General features: G+C 50.7%; 1 protein-coding gene across 5 annotated transcripts in view; it reads right to left on the reverse strand.

Moving 5' to 3' along the window:
* Positions 1-23,963, reverse strand: part of Inpp4a (inositol polyphosphate-4-phosphatase type I A) — a 134,340-nt gene that overhangs the window by 14,065 nt on the left and 96,312 nt on the right. For 2 of the 5 annotated variants that reach the window (XM_071601856.1, XM_071601857.1), the window contains exons 14-24: positions 22,424-22,441; positions 18,941-19,124; positions 17,369-17,587; positions 16,132-16,387; positions 12,979-13,011; positions 9,466-9,638; positions 8,440-8,563; positions 7,510-7,636; positions 7,077-7,217; positions 4,641-4,738; positions 718-830 (exon numbers count right to left, since the gene is read on the reverse strand). In XM_071601856.1, the coding sequence (XP_071457957.1) occupies positions 718-830; positions 4,641-4,738; positions 7,077-7,217; positions 7,510-7,636; positions 8,440-8,563; positions 9,466-9,638; positions 12,979-13,011; positions 16,132-16,387; positions 17,369-17,587; positions 18,941-19,124; positions 22,424-22,441 (1,486 nt within the window). The remainder of the gene's footprint in view (positions 1-717; positions 831-4,640; positions 4,739-7,076; positions 7,218-7,509; positions 7,637-8,439; positions 8,564-9,465; positions 9,639-12,978; positions 13,012-16,131; positions 16,388-17,368; positions 17,588-18,940; positions 19,125-22,423; positions 22,442-23,963) is intronic. The other 3 variants (XM_071601859.1, XM_027950632.2, XM_071601858.1) reach the window with 3 other exon arrangements.

Genomic DNA, 23,963 nt, shown 5'->3' on the forward strand with positions numbered 1-23,963 from the left:
GGCCAAGTCTCCCTTCTATGAACTGAAGGGTCACACCCGACTCAAGGTATTCCAGCTCTTTAGCCAGAGACTCTGCTCATATACAGAAATGAAAAGAAATACGATCCAGAGAAGAGAAGCTCTGGGAAACTTGGTACCTCCCGCTGAGCTCCAGGGCTGGGCGGGTTATGCTGCCACAACCTGAATTAAACTCACAACCTCATCAGAAGTGAACTGAGTGACTAAGTAGGAAACTGCTCTGAGACCTAGACCCAAAGCAGTGACTTGGAACTCCACAAGTAAAGTTTGAAAACATATTTGCAGTGTAAGTACTTGGAGAACTGCGATCAGAATGGCAATACAGGCAAGGACTGTTTAAAGAGAGCTGAGAGTCTATCACGGTCTCTCTTCAAACCCATCACAAGCCAAAGGAGGCGGTGAGGTTGAGCTAGTATGCACTGTGTAGGCTTCTGAAGGTGCTGCCTGCCACCAGCCTGGCTCCATGCCCCCAGGACAGACTGGCTCAAGCTTATCAGTGTCCTGGCAGCCCTAATGCAACCAACTCAAAGGCAACGTTCACCATTTCCCAGAGTCTCAGAGCACATTCAGTTACTTTCTTTGTATCCTTAGGGAGGAATCTGCTCTCTCCACCCTGGTTCAGATTCCCACTGTCATTATTTTTGCTATGACGCTTGGTAGCAGGCGTGGCTATAACCGCTTCCCTATCACAGCAAGTACCTCGGCAGCTTGCCAGAGGATGTCCACGTTCTTATTCTTCCGGGCATGGACGTTCTGACCCAGAAACCGCAGCAGTTCTGGCAGACAGGTCTGACTTCGGGATCGAGGTAGACCTGGAAAGTAAGAGGAGTCTGTGGGAGTGGGAGCCATACCAAGGGTGCTGCTGCCAAGGACGTGGGAAAATGACCAATTCAGAGCCAAAGAAGAAGGGAGGGAGGTGCCGAGCAACTGGACATGGCAAGCCCTTGATTTCTTTCTCTGTGACATTAGTGTCACCTTCAAAAGTGTCTTCATTAGTGTCTCCTCTGAGCTCTCCCAAGGGGCTAGGGAGCAGAAGCTAAGGAACTATGGGGTACTATGGCCCTGGTACCTCTTCCAAGGGAGGTGGTTAGGAAGGAGTGAGGATGGTCCAGGTAATCTCCAGAACCTCTGCCAAGGATGGAGAACCTCTGAGCCAGGGTGTACAGACCACTGCGCAGCCTGGAAACCCTGGGGGAGTCTGGAATGTGCAGCCTTCCCCAGGGGACCTCCACCCACACCTGGAGGAACACATTTCTGAAAGACCTAGGAGCCTCTCCTTGCTCTAACAGCCTCCCCTCCCACCACGGCAGTCCCTTCCAAGGCCCCCTGAACCCAAAGACCTGTCAGATGGCCTCACCTAAGCAGCCTGAGACAGACAAAAATCAAGGAAATTGCAACCATTCCTGAAGGCCCTCTAGGATCTTCACCATTGGGATTACCAAAGACAAACAGCAGAGCTTCAGGTCAGCAGAGCCTCAGATCAACAGAGCCTGAGTAATCAACCAAGTCCATGGCCTCCAGGATCTAACCCCTCCATACCCACACAGCTCTCACCACACCCCAGGGGACCAGGATCCTTTGCTGATTGTTTCCTTTAGGGCATTGGGCAGAACCAGAGAAACAGGAAGAAGCCTCCTGCCTGTGAGAGCTCTGTCTAGGACAGAGGCCTTAGAAGCCCAGAAGATAAGGCTGGCCATAATCACCCCCCACGAGCAGCTGCAGCCTCCGCCTGGCCTCCCAGTGAACAGCTGCCCACCAGCAAACCACAAGGGCTTGGGGGACATTGGGCTGCAGGGGCTCCAGCATCAGCCTTCCCGATCATGATTCTCTCTGAAACAAAAGGGTACCTGGGCAATGCTCCCCAGCTTCCTGCCCTGCTCCTGTGCACCCCACCCTGGCTTTCTTCTTCAGTCCACTTGAACATCTCTGGGGCCTCAGCAACACCACACTGCCAACTCTCCGAAACACAGAGCTCCCCTTCCTAAGACCAAGCTATCTGCTCCCACCTGCTGCCCAGCCTTGGGTGGCCTTGGTCTCTCCTCCCCGCTGACTGTCTTGGTTTCCTGGCTGATGTGCTGAACCCCTAGTCCATGGCCTATCCCCAGTCCCTATGACAGACAGGGTAAGATGCTACCTGGCTTGACATGGCTCCTGGGAGACTCACCCTCCTTCCTCAGGTCCTCATCTCTAGGTGCACGCCAGAGCAGCACCCACCTCCCAGGGCTGCTGTGAGGATCAGATTAGATAATCCACATAGAGCAGGGGAAGAGGGCCAGACATGGCGAGGACCTGATGGATCTATCATTTTTTCTAACTGTGAGCACTGCTGAAAACCATGAGGGCGCCTCAGCAACTGGGTTGAGCCACTCTCTGCCTTAGTGACCGCCGCAGCTGAGTGCCTGGAGGGTCCCTGCACTTAGCTCCATCTGACCCTGGCTGCGGCGCGTTGGGATTACCATGGGGATCTGGGCCACACCGCCTTCTCAAGGTCCTGTGCTCTCTTTCCTGGTGTTCCTGCAGTTTGGGGAGACTCAGGCTACTCCACCTGAACTCAGGCATTTCCTCCATTCCACCCACACCTCTCTCTCCTTCCCTACTTCCCAGGGCACCTCTAACTGGGCTCTCCAGGACCTTGGTCTATGGCTGTCATCCTCTCACGTCTTCCAGCCATTCTCAAGTTCCTTCCTCAGGTGTCAAGCACAGTGCCAACATCCAGGAAGCTGCAGAGGTGTTTCCAACCTCCCCCGCCCTTGTCTTTCCAGGCACTGCCAATCTTTGGGACAGAGGGGTCCATTCCAAGGCATCACCATGTCACCATCCACATGATCCCCCAGACCACTCCTCACCATTCTGACTGTCCTGAGAGGTCACCAGGGACTCCTGTCCACCAGTCCAGAGCCTACCTGCACCCTCTTGCCCTCCCTATCTGGCCGTCCTGTAGAACCCCTTGTTCCCCATTGATATTGGAGCACGTGGCTTCCTCCAGGCCCATTCCCAGACCTGTCCTCATCGGGCCTCTCAGTGAGCTCAGCCAAAGGGCTTCACTGGGGTTCCAATCTGTACTTCCCATGGGCCATATGCCCAGGTCACACACCCAGCCAGGGCCTGAGCGTGGCTCGTCCCTGCCCTCCCACCTCTCCTCCCTGTGGGGGCGTCATTCCTGCTGCTGCTGTCTCTGCAATCTTCACCCAGCGCCAGACTCTGTCTCTCCTTATGCACTATGTTCCTCTCTTGCTCTGAGGTGCTGGCTTCAAACACTCCCTGTGGAACAGATGCTCAGTCTGAAACCTTCCTAAATACTTCCTCCTCTGTGCACACCCATCACGGTACCAGGTAAGACTAAAGAGAGCAAAATGCGATCTCAGCCGATATCTCCCAGTCTCCCAGGCTACCAGCCACCTGTGTCCTCCAATCCAATCAGCACATGGTGAACCAGCTGTCCCCAACCCTGCTTCCCACCTGAGCACCACCCAGCAAATACACATGCCTCCAGCTGGTCCCAAGGTGGTCCCTGGCCACAGTCCCTCCTAACAGGGTGGCATCCTTCACTGCCCAGGCACATGGGAATCAGGGCCTGGCACCCTTTCTTCATCTGGACATAGGCACTAATATGGACTTTTCAGGGCTGCTGTGGACTCAGTAGAGAACTGTGTGCAGGGCTCTCAGCCCATCAGAGACCTGGGAATGTTCACTGATTTACTACCATTTCCCAACTCCAAGACCCACTCAGCCTTCCAACAGAAAGCAACTGGAGCTGGCATCTTCCCAGCCCATGTGTTCTCCCCTCTCTGGGCCCCATTAGAGGAATCTGGCCCACCTCCAGGGCAGGACAGGTCTCCTTTAGTCCAGCGAGGGAGCCCATGGCTGGAGGAGTGCTGCATGAGCAGCAGTGCACTTCAGACAGGTGCAGGTCACACACACTCTCGGGTCTTGACATGCCTCACGCATAGCATGTGCTCAGTGAGTCAGCTGGACTGAATTCAGGAGACTCTCGCATGTAAAGGTTGTACTGTGCCCTGGGTTCCTGAGTTCTGAGTTGCCAGAGCCTTCTCTGTAGCCCTCTCTTCACTGGGAGCAGAGAGAGCTGTCCTCAGCAGAACTTACCTCCAGGGGATGCTACAACAGGAGCCATCTTGCTCTCAAGCACCCAGCAAGGAGTATCTTGCCAGCACCTTACTTTCTAAGTACCATGGAGGAAGGTGTGTGGGCAGCTCAAACAGATTCCCTGGGCTGAGGGGGATGAGTCCTGAGTCCCTCATGCTCTCCCAGCAGGTGCACAGTGTCTACCACCAAATGTAGTCATTAGTGTCAGTGCTTCTGACAGTGTGTGGGAAAGCCCCACGTCATACACACTGGAAGAGAGACACAGCGGCTGCAGTACCAGGAGACTGCATTACCAGTGGGTGGGATCCGAGCTTCCAGCCAGGTGAACAGGCTGCCATGTATGTGACAGGTAAGGAAGGAACAGCTTAGCATGCGCACGCTTGTGCTCTGCGCCCCCGCCTACACACCAGCGAGGTGAGCCTGGTGGTATCAGGAAGGTCAATAAGCAGAGAGAACTCAGACATCCAAAGTGGTGAAATGGCAAGAGGCAGGGCCCATACGAGTGAAGGAATACTCACAATCCTCAGGCAAAACTTCCTTGAACTGTTCAAAGTAGGAATTTAATCGCACCAAACTCTCCACGTTGATAACTTCCTGTAAAGAGGTATCACCAAACCTTGGGAGGTTAAGGGAACACCATTAGTTGGCTCATGTTACTTTTTTCAAAAACATGCAGAATTGCATGAATGTGAACACATTGATTCTTTCTAACATTCCTTGCTCACATCTAAATTCTGAGCCACTCTCCTCCTTCTGAGCATGAAGTCATCTCTATAATGCTGGTGACCAATTTAATACAGTTTGTGGGCAGGAACAGTTTTGTGACTAGGAGGTTATTAGAACCTGACCTGTGCCAAACCCAAGGACTCAAAGGCCTGCTTTGTGTGATGTGGGCACAGCTGTTCAGTGCAGAGTCCTTGTGCCTTCCTGCCCCAGAAGTTAGGAGAGGGGATGGCAGTGAGGTGTGGCTGTAGAGTGAGGACAGCCCTGTACTCTGATCTGAAGTCACTCTGGGTCTGCCGTGGGACACTGTTCTCTGGGCTACCCGAGGCCCTTGCTATCTCCTGGTCACAAAGGGTCGCCTGAGTCCACCGCATGCTGCAAGCACATTTGTGCCCAATGCCTTGGGGAAGAGGGAGGGAACACCACCTGCGAGAAGGCAGTCATTAAGAACTGTGGGCTCTGAAGGCCGAGACCTGGCGTCCCCAGCTCACCCTGCCACTTCCCTGCTGTGTCTTCCCTGAGCATCAGCCCCTTTGAGGCTGTAGGACATCTCTCTGAGGGCAGGTCTCCCTCTCGTGGGTCACAGCCCACCTACCTCTCGAGCCTGTGATGGGCTCTGTTTTCCTCTCTCTACCTGCTCTCTCTGGGGTCACCCACCCCTGGGCCTGCTGACTCCCTTCTCTGTGAACTCTTTCCACAGCTCATAAGTAAGCACGGTGGGCCAGTGCACCAGGCACAAATGAAGGAGCCAAGCCAAGACCCTGCACCTCCACCTCTTCCCTGTCCCCCGTCTCTCCTCCTCCACTTTGCCCTCTGCTGCATCAGCTGGCCCTGCTTCAGCATTTCCAGAAATGGCTCAACAGCTGCTGGGTGCAGGGAACATTCCTGGACACCTGCAGCTGGGGTCCCTGTGAGAGGCCCACTCTCCCGGAGGTGGGCTCCTTTGCCTCTGTACTCTGGCCTCAGAGGGGTCTGCTTCCTGCCCTTGCCTCAGCCCAAGCCCAGCTCGCCATCTGCAGGGAACAGGATGGACACACTGCCTCTCTGACACACCAGTCTGAAAACCAGCATGTCACTGGTCTGCTTGCCTCACTGTCACGCAGCCTGGGGAGAGGCTGTGTCCTTCCACTACCCCCGTCGTCCTCCAGCCAGGCCCTTCTCAGAGCACCTGCATGCCACCTCTGCGGCCCTGATCCATGGTACTGCCCATGCCTGCCTCTATCCAGCAAGCTCATCACATATGTCCCTCACGTGTCCTTCCAGCCATGGCCAGCAAAATGACCCACTTGACATGTTAATCTGATTGTGTCCTCCCCGACTACAAGTCCCGCAGCATTTCCCACATGGCAGAGCACACTTGCTAAGTGGGGGTGACCCAGACCTAGGGTCCATAGGTCTGTGACCACTAGGTACCAAAGGGCCTTCATCCTGGAGACTGAATTCCTTTAATAGCAAGTACTTTAAGATGTCTTTTTAAGTTAAAACACTCATGTCACATGAATGCGAATGGTACACGAGCAAGATGTGCATTTACTAGTGGAAGGCCACACCACATGCCACACAGGCTCGCTCACTCCTTCCACTCCCCACTTGTGCAATGCCAAGGGATTCTGGAGGAGAGTTCACAGGCATGACTCCTGGTTGGGCACAAAGGCCTTTCCCCTCGCCACTGCCAGTCCCTGCCACAGACTGTGCCAGACCCCATGCTGCTTTCTCCCGGCCTTTGCTCAGCCTTTGCTCAGCCTTCCTGGCCCGAGACAAGCTGGTCCCTCCTCTACCTCCTCGTGTAACACCCACTCATATTCAAAACCCACTTCAGGGGCCAGCACTGTAGCTCAGTGGTAGGGCACTTGCCTAGCACACGTAAGGCCTGGGTTTGATTCCCCAGCGCAACAAAAATGCCCACTTCAGTTAAATAAATAATGCCCACGTCAGGCACTGCCCACCTCCTCCTCTGCAAACCCTCTTAGATCATGTTGTGTGACCCGACTCAGGACCCATAACTGCCTGCATTTATCTTCATCATCATCTCCACACCTATCTCTGAGAACAGAGACCACGCATGGGTCATCTTAGGGGAGATGATGACAGTGCTGGGTCAGGGCTAGTGTGAAAGCATCCTGGCTGATGGAAGGGAGGATGAGCTGGGAGCCTGCAGAGGGGCAAGTCCACATTCCACATCATCTCATGATCATTCCAGGCACTCAGGCACTCAGGAGTGTGGCACACACCTCTCAGCCAGCGTCTGCTGCTCGTTGATGCCCACATTGAAGAGGACAGGCTGCACCCGCAACAGCATGCCACTCTGGATCTCCCGGGGCAGGGCGTCAAACAGTGGACCTGGCAGAGGGATCCGCACGTTAAACCCATCGCTGGAAGAGAGCGGAGAGAGGAAGAGCAGGGGTGAGACCCAGGCACTGGAGGGCTGAGCAGGGACCCCAAGCATCCCCCTCGTGAGGCTGTGGGCAGCCCCTCTGGCTCAGTGATGTCCAAACCCCCAGCCAGACCTTTACAGGGGGAAAAATTAACATGGGATACCTTGACCAGTGCTTTTAAGACAGTGAAACAGAATAAATATAAAACAAAGGGAGCATGCATCCCACAAAATAAACATGACTGAAAAAAAGTGCTCTGGATTGAAGAATTCTGAATAAACATTTCTACCGATTTCCTGTGATGACGGGCAGCATGTCAGTTGATGCATTAGAAGTGGCCTGTGTGACTTTAAAGGTCACATTCCTCAAGTCCATGATCCCAAGGCTCATGTCCTCCAGCATTGCCAGCTCCTCACCTAAACATGGGGGGTGGGGAGGAGGCTGTCAGGCAGAAGGGCCTGCCTCTCTCCCCACAGACTGTGCAGAGGAGAGGTGATGAACTCAGGGGTACGGACATGGACAGGGACTCCCTAAGCCCCTTCCCCAATGACTCACTGCTCTGTGAGTCCACAGGGCAGCTGACCCCCATGCCCACACTGCAGGCACAGCTGGGAAACACACTCTTCTGTGGTCAAGCCCAGGATGGTGAAAGGGGAACAGAAGCACACAGAGCTCAGGAGGCAACTCCAGCTCAGAATGGAGAGGAACTGCAGGCAGGCTTTGCTACGGCCACAGCTTCCAGTGCACTGGGCTGGAGGCCTATTAATTGTCCTACAGTTTCAGAGACTAACAAATACCTTTAAAAAAGGGCCCATTTTCATGGCTCAGAAGACATCAAAGGAGAAGAGAGCCCCCCCAGAGCGATCTGGAAGTCAATCTTAACTCTGAACTCTCCTGCCCTTTGACCCCACTCTCCTCCTGGTGATTTAGAGGCTGCAGAACTGGGCTCTCAGTGCCTTCCGTGTCACGGGCATCAGTGCATAAAGGGCTAAGTAGAAACAATTCAGAAACAACCAAGTACTTGGAAGAAGGGCCTGGGGAGAGAACACCATCCATCCTCAACCAAAAGGATCTTCACCACCAATAGCCAGGGACAGGGCGAATGTGCGACTGTTCAGACATCCACCTGGTTCCTGTTACGTGTTCTGAAGGTGTCTGGTTCACTGTAATATCTGGGAAGAAAGGCTGGAACCACCGCTGCCCCGGGGCCCACACTCACCGTAGGTGCTCAGCAGGCTCTCGAACTGCGCCAGCAGCCCGATGGTGTAGAGCTGCCGCAGGAAGCCGTCGTCATGCAGGCAGTTCCTCAGCTTGATGATGAAGCCGCAGATGAGTGCGGTGAGCTGAGGGGCACATGGGGATCGCGTGAGCCCTGGGCCAAGCTCCCGTGTTTCCACCGCAGCACCTCCTGTCCCTCGAGCCGTGGTGCGGATGCCCTGGCTCTGAGACCATAGTGGGCAGAGGCCATGGGTGGGCAGGGCATGTGACACTGGGGGCTTGCTGCACCTTTCACTCCAGAGGTGGGTAGGTTTGGGCCCAGTTTCTGACCTGACCTGCCTGGGTTATTCCTGGGCTGGAAACTTCTAGAAGCCCAGAATCAGTTTCCCATGAAAGGCTCTATCTTCTCAAAGATCCGCACCGACTCTAGAAACTGAGTCAGTCACAACCAAGAACAAAAGTGAAGAAGGTGGCCCTCAGCTTCCTCAGCAGAAGGTGTCTATGGATGAAACAGGCCCTCAGCAAGGGCGGGGACCTGGAGACCCAGCCCACCCATGCTGCTGTTCTGATCTGTCAATTAGATTACTGGCATCTTTAACTTGTGACGCTAACACTTCACTGAAAGATAACAGAAATCATCAGAAAAAGTCCTGCGACAAGCCAGAAGGTGCTGCTGTTTATGAGTGAGAAAACAGACTGCGCTGACAGCGAACAGTCACGTTGCCCTTGCTGCATTCCTTTGGAGGGAAAAAAGAAAAAGATGGCAAGGAGGCCTCTGCTGCCTGCCACCACCTCGGAGCAGAGCCCACTGTCACTGCCAGCCCTTCAGGAGCAACTTGCACTACGGATGGAGCAGGCGTGCTCCGTGCTGAAATCCAGTCTGTTAGACCAGCTTAGAGAACGGCAGGTGGAGAGACACGGCCATGTACGCTGGCACAGTGATGGGAGAAGAAGGAGGGCCTCCCAGGCCTGTTTCTTCTGAGGTGGGAGTGCCCGTGACCTCCCGCAAGGCCCTCCCAGGGCTTACGGTTTGGCAGAAGACCACGTCGCGGCGGTACTGCAGGCTCAGGTAGGAGGCGATGGTGGGGGCGCTGTCCTGCATGAGCAGGAAGACCATGGCCTTCTTAGCCTTGTCGCTCATCATGGCCACGCAGTCTGTGAGGGTGGTCAGCAGTGGGTAAAGAGCCTCGCTCCATTCACCTGGGCACGAGTGAAGGAGTTTTGATTAGAAAAAAGATCTTACAAATTAGTGTCTGTAAATTAGTCGCCCAGCCCCAACCACTGATCTGTCCTCCCCTACCACCCTCAGCCCCTTCTGACCCTCCTGGCCATCTTAACTCTGACCCTCACTCCACTGTCTTTCCAGTAACCTCAACACCAGTTCTACTTGGGTGCTGCTTTTACACGCCTGGTCTAAAACTGTTGGGGACGCCCACCTCAGCACTCAGGACTGCCCTGCTGAGGAAAACAAGAATGCCTCCGGCCCTGAGGCGGCCAGAAAATGATGCTGTTCACAGAGGCCAAATTCCACAGCACCTCGGTTCCTCACCTGGGCTGAGAAAGACACCCAGAGAGGGAATCTGTATCTCACATCTCTTGACCACTGTAGAGACAGTACCCCCGTCCTTCTGGAGCAAAGAACCAATTCTGTGACAGTTCGCCGTGTGTGTAACTGCTGAATTCTCGCCTTCTACACTCTTCCCGCGTCCCCTGCTTTTGTACTCAATTTCTTCCCTGTTCCCCACCTCCCTGCCCAGTGCCAACTATTTCTAGATTAGTTTTCTTTTAGAAATATAAGGAAACTTTGACCCTGGACTGGAACAACTTTTTAAAAATAGAACCTCAAGGGAGAAATCAGGGCTCGGGGCATCTTTGGCTCTTTCTTCCTTCCTGTTTAGAAGGCGTTTGAAAGAGAAGACATGCCCTCATCAGTTATATTTTTAACAGATCACTGAGTCCAGAAATAGTCATGTGCTCATCCCCACTTGGTGAGCCCAGTGCACCAAACAGGCTCAAGGCCCTGGAAGCACCCACCCTTTAGGGCTGAGGCCCCAGGCTGTCACCATGATGCAGAGGGCCATTCTACCTTTGATAAACAGACTTTAGAAGGCAGAGGGAGTGGGATATGGCTGTGCTCTCCCAAACTGTCTGACTAGCACTCTGTTGAGAAACTTACAGATAACACCTGGAATGTGCACAGGAACTTGCCTACACTCCATGTTTGGTTAATGTGGATTAAACGCATATTAACTGCTCAAAGGTTGGGAACTAACTGGAGGCAGGCATGTTGTATGTTGACAAGGATTTATAACCGTAATGGAAACAAAGCAGACTTAAATTTAGAAATCAGCAGCAGAAAGATCTCAGCAAATAAGTCACGGTGACAAAGAACATTGGACTGAGAAGTGGAAAATGTGAGTCGCGGGCCAGGTTTGTGCCGAGCAGTGGTGGGTGGCAGCAAGGCCTCCACCCTCAGCCGCGGGAGCCTCTTCAGTAACACACCAGCAGTGCTAGAGAATGTCTAAGTCTTTCTCCCTCTAGGATTCTCAGACACCAAGTTTTTGTTTCTTTGAAGAACTCTGTTGAACACATGACAACCATACCCAGGACCTAGCAAAAATGACCAATAGAAATCAGGTTTTACTAGCCAAAAAGTTTGAGGAAAGCTAGGTAGTCACAAAAATTATTTTTCACTAAGAAATAAATGTGCTCAGAGCAAATGTTGCCAATTTTGTTTTTCCCGTTATCATACATATATAAGTAATATGCAAATATGATTATTTTAACCAGAAAATACAAGTGGTCTAAGTGGTCTTAATTGACTTCAGATATAAGGGGCTCTTTCAAGTCCACACTCTGCTTTTGCACTTTTTGCTCATTGGGAGGTTCAGCAGGCGTGTTTCTACCCAGATCAAATACAGCTCTCCAGGGACTCCGGCAGGGGACCATGTTGTCCATTTAACATCCACTGTGAGAAGGCACTCGTGCCTCTGGAAACAACATGGCTGGCATGATCCAAGAGTCCTCCAGCCAGGCGCTGTCTGTGTGCTGACTTCCTTTCAGGTCGATCAACTTCAGGAAGCCTGGTATGGAGAGGAGTCTCTGAGTCTCTGGCAGGTTTACATGCCACCCGCTTTCCTGGTCCTCACTGTTCAGGGTGGCCCCGGGACTTTATCCTTGAGGCTCAGTGTAAAGACACCAGCCTTCTGCCTGCTGTGAAGGCAGGCTGAGGACAGAAACCCAGAGACAGAAATAAAGGAGGAGGATGAGGCCTGGGCCCAGGAGAAGCAATGGAAAGAAGGATCAGGGTGGACTGTCTGTCATCTACTAAGGCTCAGTGGCTGTGGTGGATGGCATGGGGTCTAACACCTGCTCAAGAATACACTGACTTTTGGGAAAGAGAAGCTGTGAAGGGGCTGAAAATAAATGCATTGTGACCAATCAATTAGTCCACTGAAGAACAACTTCATATGGGGTTCTGGGTTGCTAATAAGGAGTCACTTATTCATGCTGAGCTTATTCAGGGTGCTGTGTGAACAGACAGGATCCACCAATGAGTGACAGGAAAGGCTCAGTAAAGCTCATCATCATCAGTGTACCGTACTCTAGGGATAAAGTAAGTGTTCTTTCATCTGACATTCACATCCAGTGAAGAATATTCAATTATCAGACTGTAGCTTATTTATGAAGTATAAGAAACAAACAAATAATATTATTTGGGGGCTCATGCACACTCTGGGAAAACCATAAGCCATATCCAGGAATCTCAATATGAACTAGATCAGGGGTCGGCACACCTTTCCTATAAGGGTTGGACAATAAATATTTTAGGCTCTAAAGGACACAGGGTCTCTGTGGCAAGTAACTCAGCTCTGGCATTGCCACACAAAGACAGCCAATGATAATGCATGGGCATCAACAGTGGGCATGAGTCTTTTCCAGTAAAGCATTATATTTATAAGAGCAGGTTGTAGACAGGATTTAGCTCAGAGCTCTAAACTCATGGACTAGTCTGCCGACTCCTGGACTAGAGCCATAGCACTGCATTTTACATGCAAATGCAGCAAAGATTCCATTTCTAGGGCTAATCCCAACAGAGGCCCATAGCTAGGTCTTATAAAATTGGTTTAAAGCTATATCCAGGATGCAGAGTGGTTACGAATGTTGCAACTTTCAGGTGAATACATATTAACTGACTGCTTCTTCAGAGTCAAGCTCAGAAGTCAGGTGAGCACACAGGAAGTATGAGTAATAGGTGTGTAACAAGCCAGGTCACCCACTTCAGAAGCCCATCAACACTCATAGCATTAATCATCTGCAAAGGTTTTAAGATGTAAAAGTTAAAAAAAATGCATGTAGTAGCCTTCCTGAGGCCATAATTCCCTTAGCCCAACCAGTCCCTCACCAATCTTCACAACCAAGAACTACTGAAACATTTTCCCAACTATAGGAGCATAAAGTAGTCTTTGATCACTTAGTCACAAATGCTACCTGAATGTTAAAAAGACATCGGCAGGAGCCTCGAGTGGAAAGCACGTACCTGGGCTGGACTCTTCAGGAGGGGGGCTGCAATCTGCACAGAAATGGAGGGCGACAGGGATGATTAAGGAACGGCACACAGTTCAAACACAAGCAGCTCAATCTTAGAGCAGCTGCATCAGCAGCTTGCAGTAAGGCAGCTAAGGCATAGGAGAAGAGGTCTGGGGCCCGTGCCTCTTCTCTGGAGCCTCGGGCAGGTCACCGCTGCTCCGAGCCCTCTCCAGTGGTGAGCACATGGTTCACCAGCACCAACACTCAGGTGGCTAATACATCAACACCAAATGCTCTTCAGGATGGGTGGACCAACAAGTATACTGTGAAACACATGCCACAGAACAATGAACCCACATCAAAGACACGGTAGTGATGGAGCCCCACGTTAGCTCACAACATCAAATGAGAGAGACTGACCAGCAAATGGAGCTTTCCTGAGTTGGAGCCCACTGCCCTGACTTACTGGGCAAGCCTGTGTTCAAGATCAACTTCTGCAATCCGAAACATTAAGACCCAGGAACGAAGCCAATGTACCAAAAAGAGTCCTAGGCCAGGCTTTCAGATTTCAACTACAGGGAAAAGCTGGGCCATCTGAGCAAGTATCTGATTAGGAGATTCTCCAGGTTTCCAAAGAATACCAATTTTCATTCCATTTCACCCACTCAGTCACACTGGGATGCCCTCATTTCAATTCACATTTCCCATAAAGCCCCTAACATTCCTGGTTAACTGTGCTATCTGAGGGGAAAAAAGTTTGAAAAGGTATCACAGGAGTAAAACTTCATTTAATTTTGTGCCAGAACATGTCAATCAAAGGATGTTCTCAGGATATTAAAATGAGGCAGCTTCAGATTCCCCAAACCAGCCAAAACCAGCTTCTGGGACACTTCTATAACCTGCTGCCAAGTATCCTTCCCCTCCAATCAACTTTGGACATAGCTTCTTAAACTGGCAAAGGGGACAGAAGATATATATATATATATATATATATATATATATATATATATATATATATATATATATATATATATATATATATTTGGTAAAAAAGGACAATGAAGGACCCAGGTCGGGCAGAAAACTGGAATGAACAGTGACAAAGCCTTTCCAAGGGGCAGAGTTGTTCTCCTAGAGTCAATCTGTTGGCATGAACACGACCTGCTCAATGGGCCAAAATGACCACCCCTGTGATTGGAAATGGTGTGAAAAGTCATGACAGCCATGCTCTGGCACTGGGGACACATGGATCTATTCACCAAATACATGGCTCATGGTCTCGTTCTTCCTGGGCTTCCTGACCACACTGGGGTCTGAACAGCTTCCTGGCTACACTGAAGGTTTCTAAGTTCAGGCCCACCCATAGTCACTTTGGGGGCACATGGCTTCCTACACTCTGAGTGCTGATCAGCAGAGTAAGGCTCTCTCAGGTGCATGCTTCACAACAGAGCTGATGCTGATGGCACAATGACAATCAAGACCTGAACAGTGCACAGATGTTCACTTAAATCACTTTATAACTGAATTTAAATGTGTTTAAACTATATCAGATGTGCCTAGAAAAAAGTGACATTTATATTATGGATATACAGTATCTTTTTAAAAAATATTGTTTTAGTACACACGAACACAATATCTTTTTTTTGTTTATTTTTTTAATGTGGTGCAGAGGGTGGAACCCAATGTGTCTCACGTGTATGAGGCAAGTGCTCTGCCACTGAGCCACAACCCCAGCCCTACAGCATCTTATTAAACAAACTAGCTCCTGATTTTTTAAAAAATCCAACAAATTACTCTTTTTATATCTGCAGAAAATTTTAAAATTACAAACAAGATTTTTTGTGTGTGTGTGTGTATGTGTGGGTGTTGCTGGGGATTGAACCCAGGATCTCACGCATGCTAAGGAAGCACTCTACCACTGAGCTACATCCCCAGCTGCTATAAACAAGATAATATTAAAGAGAAGTAATAAACTTTCATAAAATTTTAAAGAGAAACACAATTCACATTTTTAAAAAACCAACAATAAAACAAGACCACAATAGAGACAAATGAACGCCATGACTCAATCACAGGTGTAGGAGGTTGAGGCCACAGTCCCTCATACATGGAAAGGTGAGTGACACAGATACTGTTTAACCAGAGGCCCAACAGGACAGTGCTCTGGAAACAGACTGCAGGTGGATTAAAGAGGCAAGAGCATTGTATACAGAAGAATCTATCAAGAGATGATTCTGCCTTGAATGGAAGGTGTCCAGTTGAGATTAAAGCTCTCATCCCAGGAAGCATAACCCTGGCATGTCTTGGCCTGATTCACGCAGCCTAATGCTCCCCCCCGCCCCCCTCCAAGAGCAAGCTGGGTCTATAGCCAGTTCCTAGCTGCCTGGCCTCAAATCCTTTCCAGCTCTTACAAGAAAGGGTGGAAGACACCTGGGAGGCAGGGACAAGGACCCACTCATTTAGAAAGCATGTGGTCCTCAGCTTTAATGACCTCCTTGGGGCAGAGGGTCTGGACATGCTCTGTGTGTGTGCTTTGAGGTGTGCTGCTCCATAGTACTGTCCCACATCTACTGAAGGCCCCCCTTGGAGGGTTGTGCTGAACAGGCAAACCTAACTCAGCCCCTCAGAGGCCCACAAATGGGGAACTGCCATCTGACTGAGCTACAGGTCCCCAGGAAACGGGCCTCTGCTGGTAAGAGTGCCTACCCAAGAACAGCAGCCTTTGGGCAAATCTTCGGGGCCTGCAGGCCTAGCTCACCCAGCAGTGACCCTGTAATATTCACCTTTCCCTCTGCTCTACTAGCTCCTAAAATGTAATAAACATCATATCAGGAAGGCATTCGCACCTCAGCTTCCTTCAACTTCTCAGGCTGGTTGACAAGCCTGAAAAGCCAGGGAGCCCTAAGCTTACTGTCTGGCAGTGTGACCCAGAAGGCCTGAGAGTCTGCCTTTGACAGATACGCAGACTCACAAGTGGGCTTCTGCTGCATGGAAGGGCCAAAGGGGCCTCTACCCTTCTGCCTGCTGCTTCGTGCACTGGGATGGCCCCTCTGCCTGACAGCCCTCCCTGCAGTCTGCCTGGGGCGGAAATAGAGTCAGAGACACAGACGACAGAACGATGTGGCATGAGGAGGTGGTGTGGGAAGCGTGGATGCATACGCACGTGTGCTCGGGTGAGGATGGCATGCAGCGGTGGGCATGGAGCAGGGGCATGGCGAGCAGGGGGCGTCACAGTGGGGGTCCTCCGGTCTGATCCAGTAGGCATGGCTGTCCCTGTTACCTTTCTTGCTGGTGCAGCTGCCTGCGCAGGGGAGGACGTCCTCACAGCCCGTGCCATGCAGACGCTCCTTCTGCAGCAGCTTGTCCACCCGCTGGATGATGCACTCCAGGCTCTTGTCCACGTTCAGCCACACTTTCTCCTTAAGAACCAAGAGGGCCAGTTAGGGTCAGCTCTCCCACTCGCCCCCGTGCCCAGGCCACCATGTGCATTAGAACATCAACAGCTGAGAAATGGTAAGGTGACTGCTCATTCCCCATGCCTAATCTGCCTTCCAGAGACAGCAATGTCCTATGAGCACTGTGTTGGAAGTTTGAGAGATGATGCTGGTAAATCTACGTAGCACTGCTTTCCAGTGTCACCAGAGGGTCACAGGGTCACAAAAGAGCCAATCTCTTCCCTCCTCCCTCTACAGCAGGCTCCTACAACCACCAGGCACAGAGGACTAAGGTCTACTTCTGATGGAAGGGGATGGAGACAGCTGGTCCTGGGGATGGGGAGCTGGGGAGGAGACAGAGGGCTGGGGTGGTTTGCAGAAGACACACAGAGCACAGGATGCCGGTGCAGAGGACCACAGTGCTGCTTAGTAATAATTCAGTGCTTCACAAAGCAATGCTTCAAATGACGATGATGCTGAACAATGTATCCCTCCCTCAGGAGACACAGACCCTGCTCTCAGGGCCAACTCTTGAGGAACAGCAATGTGACACAACATGTGGGCAGCAGCTCCAGCACCTGAGTTCCCACGTCTCCAAAAATACAGAAGAGGAATGGGTGGGCAGAGATTGATGAAGCTTGGTTGGTCTCAGGCAGCCAGCACCAGAGGCTGCAGTGGGCAGGGAGGGCAGTAAGACCAGAGAAGGCAGGGGCTCAGGGAGAAAACCTATCTCCTCACCAACCTGGGTGGAGACTGGTCCAGCACCCAATAGAGTCCTGCTGCCCATATGCACACAATGGTTTCAAAATAGTCTTTCTCTCTACATCAGGTGGCCCAAGAGCCATGTGAAAGACACCCTAGAGTTGACCCTCTAGGCACAGTAGAGGAGAAGAGACTGGCAACAGGTTCCATAGGTTGCAATCCAAGTTCAGAGGCAGGAAAACAGGCTGTAAACAGCAGACTCACCCATTCCTCCTCGTGCCAGTCCACCTGCAGGGAAGATCTGCTGTTCCTCCCTGTCCACCTGGCCATGAGGGTGTCCTGGTCGTTCCGAAGCATCACCTGCTCCTCCTCTGTCGAGGTGGGGGAAGCCTTGGAGGCGATGTAGTCAGGCCGTGCAGCGTTCAGGCCATGGATCGCATTGGCCAGCAGTTTGCAGTCGCAGACTGTGACCAGCTGCCGGGTCTGCAAGTACACAAGAGCAGAGCTGTGAGGCCTGCCTTCTCATGGAGGAGAGGATGGGCTAAGGCCTAGCCTCTGCTCTCTCCACAGTGCCAAGCAACTAGAGAGCTGCCTCCCCCAGAACGTCTGAGTGCAAAGGTCCCAAACGACTCAGCAGAGCCAAATCTCAGCAAGAACTTCCCATCAAGGATGGAGAACACAAGGAAGACGAGAGGAGACTGACATGTCTTTTCAGACACGCTTTGACCTGTCTCTGAACCTGCCTGTGAGGGGAAGGGCCTTCCAAGAGCCCCGTATCCCAGCTGACTTCCTGGGTTGCCCCTCTAAGGAGTAAGTCCTCAGAGCTCAGGCATTACTTTGATTCAACCATTTGAGACTTTTTGCTTTGCCTCTCAGCATATAAACCCAAGGTCCTGGGCTTGGGCAGCTGGACTATGGCACAGAATTTCTGGTTTTGGAAAATTTTGTACACAATGGGGATTCTGTGGTTCATAGAAATTTTAGAGCCAGGACCACATTTTTCTTTTCCAATGGATCTAATCATCATTTTTGCTGTGTGGACACATGAGAAGAATATAACACATCATCATCAGACAGCAGCTTGCTTGCAGCAAAGCAAGTGTGGGTGAGAATGTGTAATCAGAATGTACACGTATGTGCGCGCACACATGTATTGAGAGGCTGATGAAATCAAAAAGCATCATCCATCAAGGGCTGGGGCTCAGTGGTAGAGTGCTCACCTAGCATGTGCGAGGCCCTGGGTTGGATTCTCAGCACTAGGTATAAATAAATAAAATAAAGCTCCATGGACAACTAAAAAAAAATATTTTTAAAAAAGCAACATCTATCAAAGGGTCTGATATCTCCACTCCTTTGCATGGACCAACATTTACATATTTTGTAATCAGGATCAAGTTATGGTTAATTAGAATGGGCTTACTGGCTACATATAAGCCAAGAGAATCATGTTCTTTTCTTATGTCTGTATATTGGCTTGGTTTCTTTTTAGAAATTTAAGTACAATAGAAACGTGTCTAAAAAAATGCTGATAAGGCAGTCACTAAGAAAGCTGTGGACAGCATCAGCCCCAATAAAATGATTCCATGGACTTGCTGGGAGACACAGCAGCACAAAGCAGCACCCGAGAGTTGTAGGCCCTGGGCTGGCTCTGCCTTTGGCCAGTCCAGCTCTGCGGCCATGAGGAAATCACCAAACCTCCTTAGCATAAGACAGGTCATCCAAAAGTCACTGTCTTTGTGGCACATCTGGGCCATCCTGGGGAGTTCACTGGCTTCCAGAAACCCAAAGACACCCCCCTCTGTAAACACACACATACAACAAGGCAGCCCCTCCTACCTTGTCTGCCAAGATGGCAAGTGTCCTCTCAAGGCCAGTGGCAGACCTGTCCTTGGCCGCCCTTGAGAGCCGCTCTGCATAGTAACTAACTTGGGTTTTCAGGGTGTTGATCTGGGCAATGATCTCCTTGGCTCTGACGACATCCTGTGGTATGTAGATTATGGACTGGCAGCTAGAAGATGTACTAGAAAGGACAAGAACAGATCCTAAGGGGTTCTCTTGAGTCTGAAGAGCATGGCAACAGCATCCTAACCCTGGCCCATAGCTCGCCCTAAAATAAGGAAGTCTGTTACTCAGGGGTATCTTCTTGTGCTATATTAGCTGCAGATGGGCAAAAGGAGATTTTGGCAGGTCCTTTACATCTATGTGTTCAAAGCCTAACATATTAAAATAGGATGGTCTTTTACCTGCATTTGTACCTGTCTGTGTTTCTGCCATGTTATATGTATATGTGTGTACAAACATTGAAACGTCACACCCAGTAATCACCCAAATGATCAGAATCTTTACCTAAGGACTTCGTCCATCAACTTATAAGCAGTTCTTAAGTAGAGACCTGGGGTCCCCTTATGCCAGAATGGGTCAAATTATCACACTGAAGGGAAAGACCACAATTGGCGGTGGACTTTGCCAAAGAAAATAAGACAATAACAACAACAAAAGCCCCAAACCTGCTTTTTCATTTGGCCAATCAGGATGTCTAACTTTTTTTAAGCAGAACCACAGTTCTCCTCCCTCATGTCTGACCCTGGTGAATCCCGAGAAAATTGGGCTTCCTTTCCCTCTTCCCTGCTCCAGAATGTCCTTACTTTGAAAAATAACAGTCCATCAGAGAAAGAGAAAGTGGAGAATGTGCCAAGCCAGAGGCCAGGCCCAGCACCTCAGTGGCTTTGAAAACCTGGTTCTTCCTCCTTCCCACCTCCTCACCCACTATGCAGCATGTCAGTCTGGGGATCTGATGTCAAAGGGCAGCCCCGTTGCTGCTCAGCAGAACCAGAAGCCTCTGAGGGACCAACTCCACACTCCCTAGAGCCTGGGGCTGGGTCAGTATGTTTGTAACACCTAGGTGGCAAGGATGATTCCATGTCTCTTAGCTCAGATCCCAAACAATCCAATGTGATAAGTTTTTCAGACCACCTGGGAAGGCCAAGGAAAATGAGGAGTAATACAAGTAGTCAATATGGAAGTCTCCTAAAATCTGAAGTTGTGAACTCTGGATGCAATGGTGTCCCTTCCCTTCTGGAAAGAGGAACCTGACTGACTGACCCTTCAAGTTCTGAGGGACCAGTTCTCTCTTTTGAGTTCTGGGAACAAGGGATATAGGAGAGGACAGAGGGTACCACACCCTCCCTCACATCCTGGAGATGAGGGATACTGGGGCCTTTTCCAGGGAAAACCAAAAGTGATCATCAAGAAACTACGGCTGCCCCTTCTCTTGCTGGACTATGGGGGTGAACATGCAAGCACTACAAACCAGAGCACCCCAGAAAGAACACCACCACAAGCCCACACACCACAACGAAGAACAATGGATGTGCCAGAAGCCCATGCAGCAGACGGCGACCCAGCCTGTGTGGCACAAGCCATTCCACAGCGCCGCGTGCAGAGACCACCTTCCAATCTGCAATCACTCTTCCAAATGAATAGCTGCCATTTAAGACAATTTGGTCTTGAAAATACGTATCTCAAAATAGAACTTTTAAAAAATTGATGCTTCCCAGGCCCTCAATATTTAGAGTCCACATGTAGTAAGAACTTTACATAGATATACCTTTGTGTGTGTAAGTGGGTGGCTGGGTGCACACACCATCCCAAGGCTGGGAGGAAAACCTTCACTTGTACTCACTGGGCTCCTAAATAGCAGCCCTGGGACTGATGCACAGGAAATACATGGTGAGTGTGAGAAGGGGAACAATTCACAGAGCTGCTGTTCAGGTGCTCAGGAATACATAAACACACGTGCCCCGTTACCTAGTTCTAAAAGCAGGCGGCCACATGAAAGGAAGCCTGGGGTGCAGATGTTTTGCTCCTTTGTGTGAAACATGCCTTAACAGGGAGTCTTAAAGGAAGTGACCTGTCTGTTCTGTTAACTACCCTGGGGTCCCAGAGTGTCCTGGGGCAGCCCCAGTAGGTAACATCCTAGGTGTGGTCCATGGGCCACACATTAGGTCCCCAGCCGTAAGCCACTGACTCAGACCTACCCAGAGAGGGGTTAGGGACTAAAATGAAGATGCCAAAGGAACTTAAGGGTGGACTGTTCTGGTAGGGGCCAGAAATGGCTGGTATGGATGAGTGACAGTCCCTCTGAACATGAAGAGCAAGGCTGTCCCTGTGGAGACTGAACTCCTGAACCCTGCTCATAGTAGAAGGTGGGAGGCTGGGTAGTCTCTGACTGAATTTAGTCAGAAATGCTCGCTACCTGTCTCAGGAATGTCCTGTTTATAGGGAAAAGGAAGGTGGAGAGGTGGGAGTAACCAGGACCAGGTTGGGCTATGGAAGGTCTAGTCTCCTCAGTTAAGAGGAAACGACTAAAGAACTTTCCAGATAACTTCAGTTGGGACTTCCAAAGGGCAACTGAGTTTTTGGCCCACTTGCCCAGCCCTCAGACCTAACCCTGATGTTTCTACCCTCCACCTGTACTGTAGAAAAGGGTGAGGCCCTGGCAGAGAAGGGAAGAGTGGAAGCTACCCTCCCCAAGAGCCCTCCACCCTCCCTCAGTACCCCTGGGAGAAGGGCCTTCCTCAGGGGAAAGCTGGAGAGGCTTCAGTGTGGTGTCCCAAGGACTTCCTACTGTCAGATGCTCCTAGCAGAGCCCCGAAACCTCAGTCAGGGTCCAGCTGTGGCCCAGAGCCTCACAGATCATCTGCTCCAAAGGGGCAGGTGCTCCAGATGGAGCACCAGTGCAAAGGCCCTGTTCCTGTCTGGGATTGAGGCTGTGGAGGAGAACCCTAGGTGTACACTTGGTGGCTTCTGGCTGCCATCTAGGTCTCTAGTGGAAAGAGTCACTCGGTCACAGGTCTGCCCCCTCAAGGGGTAAAACTGACTCAAGTAAGATCCTTTTAAAAGTCTGCACAAATTAATAAGTATATGGAAATGTAAGCTGGATTCATTTGTACAAGAGGTGGGGATGATTTGAAAACTGAAAAGATTCTTGTAAAAGATGGAAAGGGGTTCCCAACCATACCCATGGATCTGGGATCTTCCTCATCCTGGGAGACAAGAACCGGGCCCTGTCTCAGAATGAGGGCAGCACAGGTTTGCTGCCAGGTTGGAAAGGTGAACAGTTCCCTGCAGACTGGCTATTCATCATCAAAGCACATTGCAGTTGGAAGGGAGAGCTCCTCTACAAGGGAGTGAGTTAACTGCAGCCCAGGTGGCACTAAGGGGTGAAGCGGTGCCCTGGCCAGGGCAGGGGACAGCACAGGCTTTCTCTTCGTGAAAGCGAGACCCAAACAGACACTCTCTCCACGACAGAAAACTCACCAACACTCCTCAAAACTGCTAAAGAAAAGAACCAAAATGAAATATTAGCGATTTGTTAGCAAATACCAAATGCCAAATAAAAAATTAAAAAGCCAAGTTAATTTTTTTGTCAGAATACTTAAAATTATTTGTTGAGGCCCCAACTACAGGGACGATAAACTTGTGAGCCCACCATGCTTATTCCTTGAAGCAACTCAAGCCCAGGAGACAGCCTGCTGGGAGCACGGTTGGCCTGCATTAAAGGAAAGCTCATACAACAAAACCCTGCCTACAAGTGACTTTATGACACTGGTAGGAAATTAGATAGAAACTTGTGTTATATATTGGAAAACCCCTGCAGAGCACTTTAGGAAATTAAGTCTGAAGTGAACATGCAGAGTAATCAAGTGTCAACACTTTGACCCTCCTGGGACAGGGATAGCCAGGTAGCCCCCTCTTGACTAGCCACACAGATAAATGGGCGCTCTCCTTCAGGGCCCCACGCCATCTCAGCTCACACGCACACGCTCCACATGGCACATGCAATGGTGCAACAGACACGCTTTCTTGCTGGCTATGCAGAGCTGCAGTGGGCACAGAAGCGTCGTTGTCTTCCTGCTCTCCAAAGGAACACTGGGGACAGTGAATGCTGGGGCAGGTCTGGTCATCTGGTTTGTTTGCAAAAGGAAGAGCCCTTCATGGGGATGAGTCAAAGTCAAGGAGGCTGTGTGAGGCTTCCCAGAGAATGCTGGGCCCCTCGTGCTGACCCCAGGCCTTCCTGGCTTCTCCTTCTCCTATCTCCAGGACAACTCTGCTCCTGGCGGGCCTCAGGCAACTGCGTGTCTGTCTACACGGGGAGTCCTCCCTGTGTACTCTCTTCAGCTTGCTGCTCAGCCAACCAGGCTCATCCACCTCGGTGACACTCAACAGATGTCTCCTGACACCTTTGGTCACTGGCCTAAACTGCCCCACCCCCATCTAGACCATGGTCAATTTTCCCAAGCAGTGTTGTGACTCCTGGCCATGGCAGCAGTTGAGCAACAGCCTATTAGCTCTGGTGTGTGCATAAGCTCTTCTCCCTGTCTTCCCCTGGCCAACTGATGGGACTCTCTGGATGTTCCCTGGGCCTACGCTTCACTTGGCCTCAAACTATCTCAACTGATGACACTCAGACCTTTGATATCACAAGCAGAGGTTTGCCCCAATACTTCATTTCATTCCTCCCACCTCAAAATCCTCTCTGCAACCCCATCCACTCTTCCTGACCCTGCTGGGCTGAACTATATGGTCTGCTCTTCATCTTCTTCAGAAGCCACTCTGTCAGCATTCTCTTCTGTTCCACCTCATTCAGGTGTATCTGCCCTATTGGCCTAACCACATGCTCAAGTCATAATTATTCTCCCCACCTGAGAACTTGGTGCTACTTCCTCATTCTGCAGTCTGTCAAAGATCTCACAAGATTATTTCTATTCAGCATCTCCACTTTTTACACTGTACCTTCAATCCATTTACTCCTGGAGACATTGTGGATGATCACTGAGAAATACCCCTCAGTGTCTAA

Source organism: Marmota flaviventris, chromosome 14 (assembly GCF_047511675.1).
Source record: "Marmota flaviventris isolate mMarFla1 chromosome 14, mMarFla1.hap1, whole genome shotgun sequence".
NCBI classification, from domain to species: domain Eukaryota; kingdom Metazoa; phylum Chordata; class Mammalia; order Rodentia; family Sciuridae; genus Marmota; species Marmota flaviventris.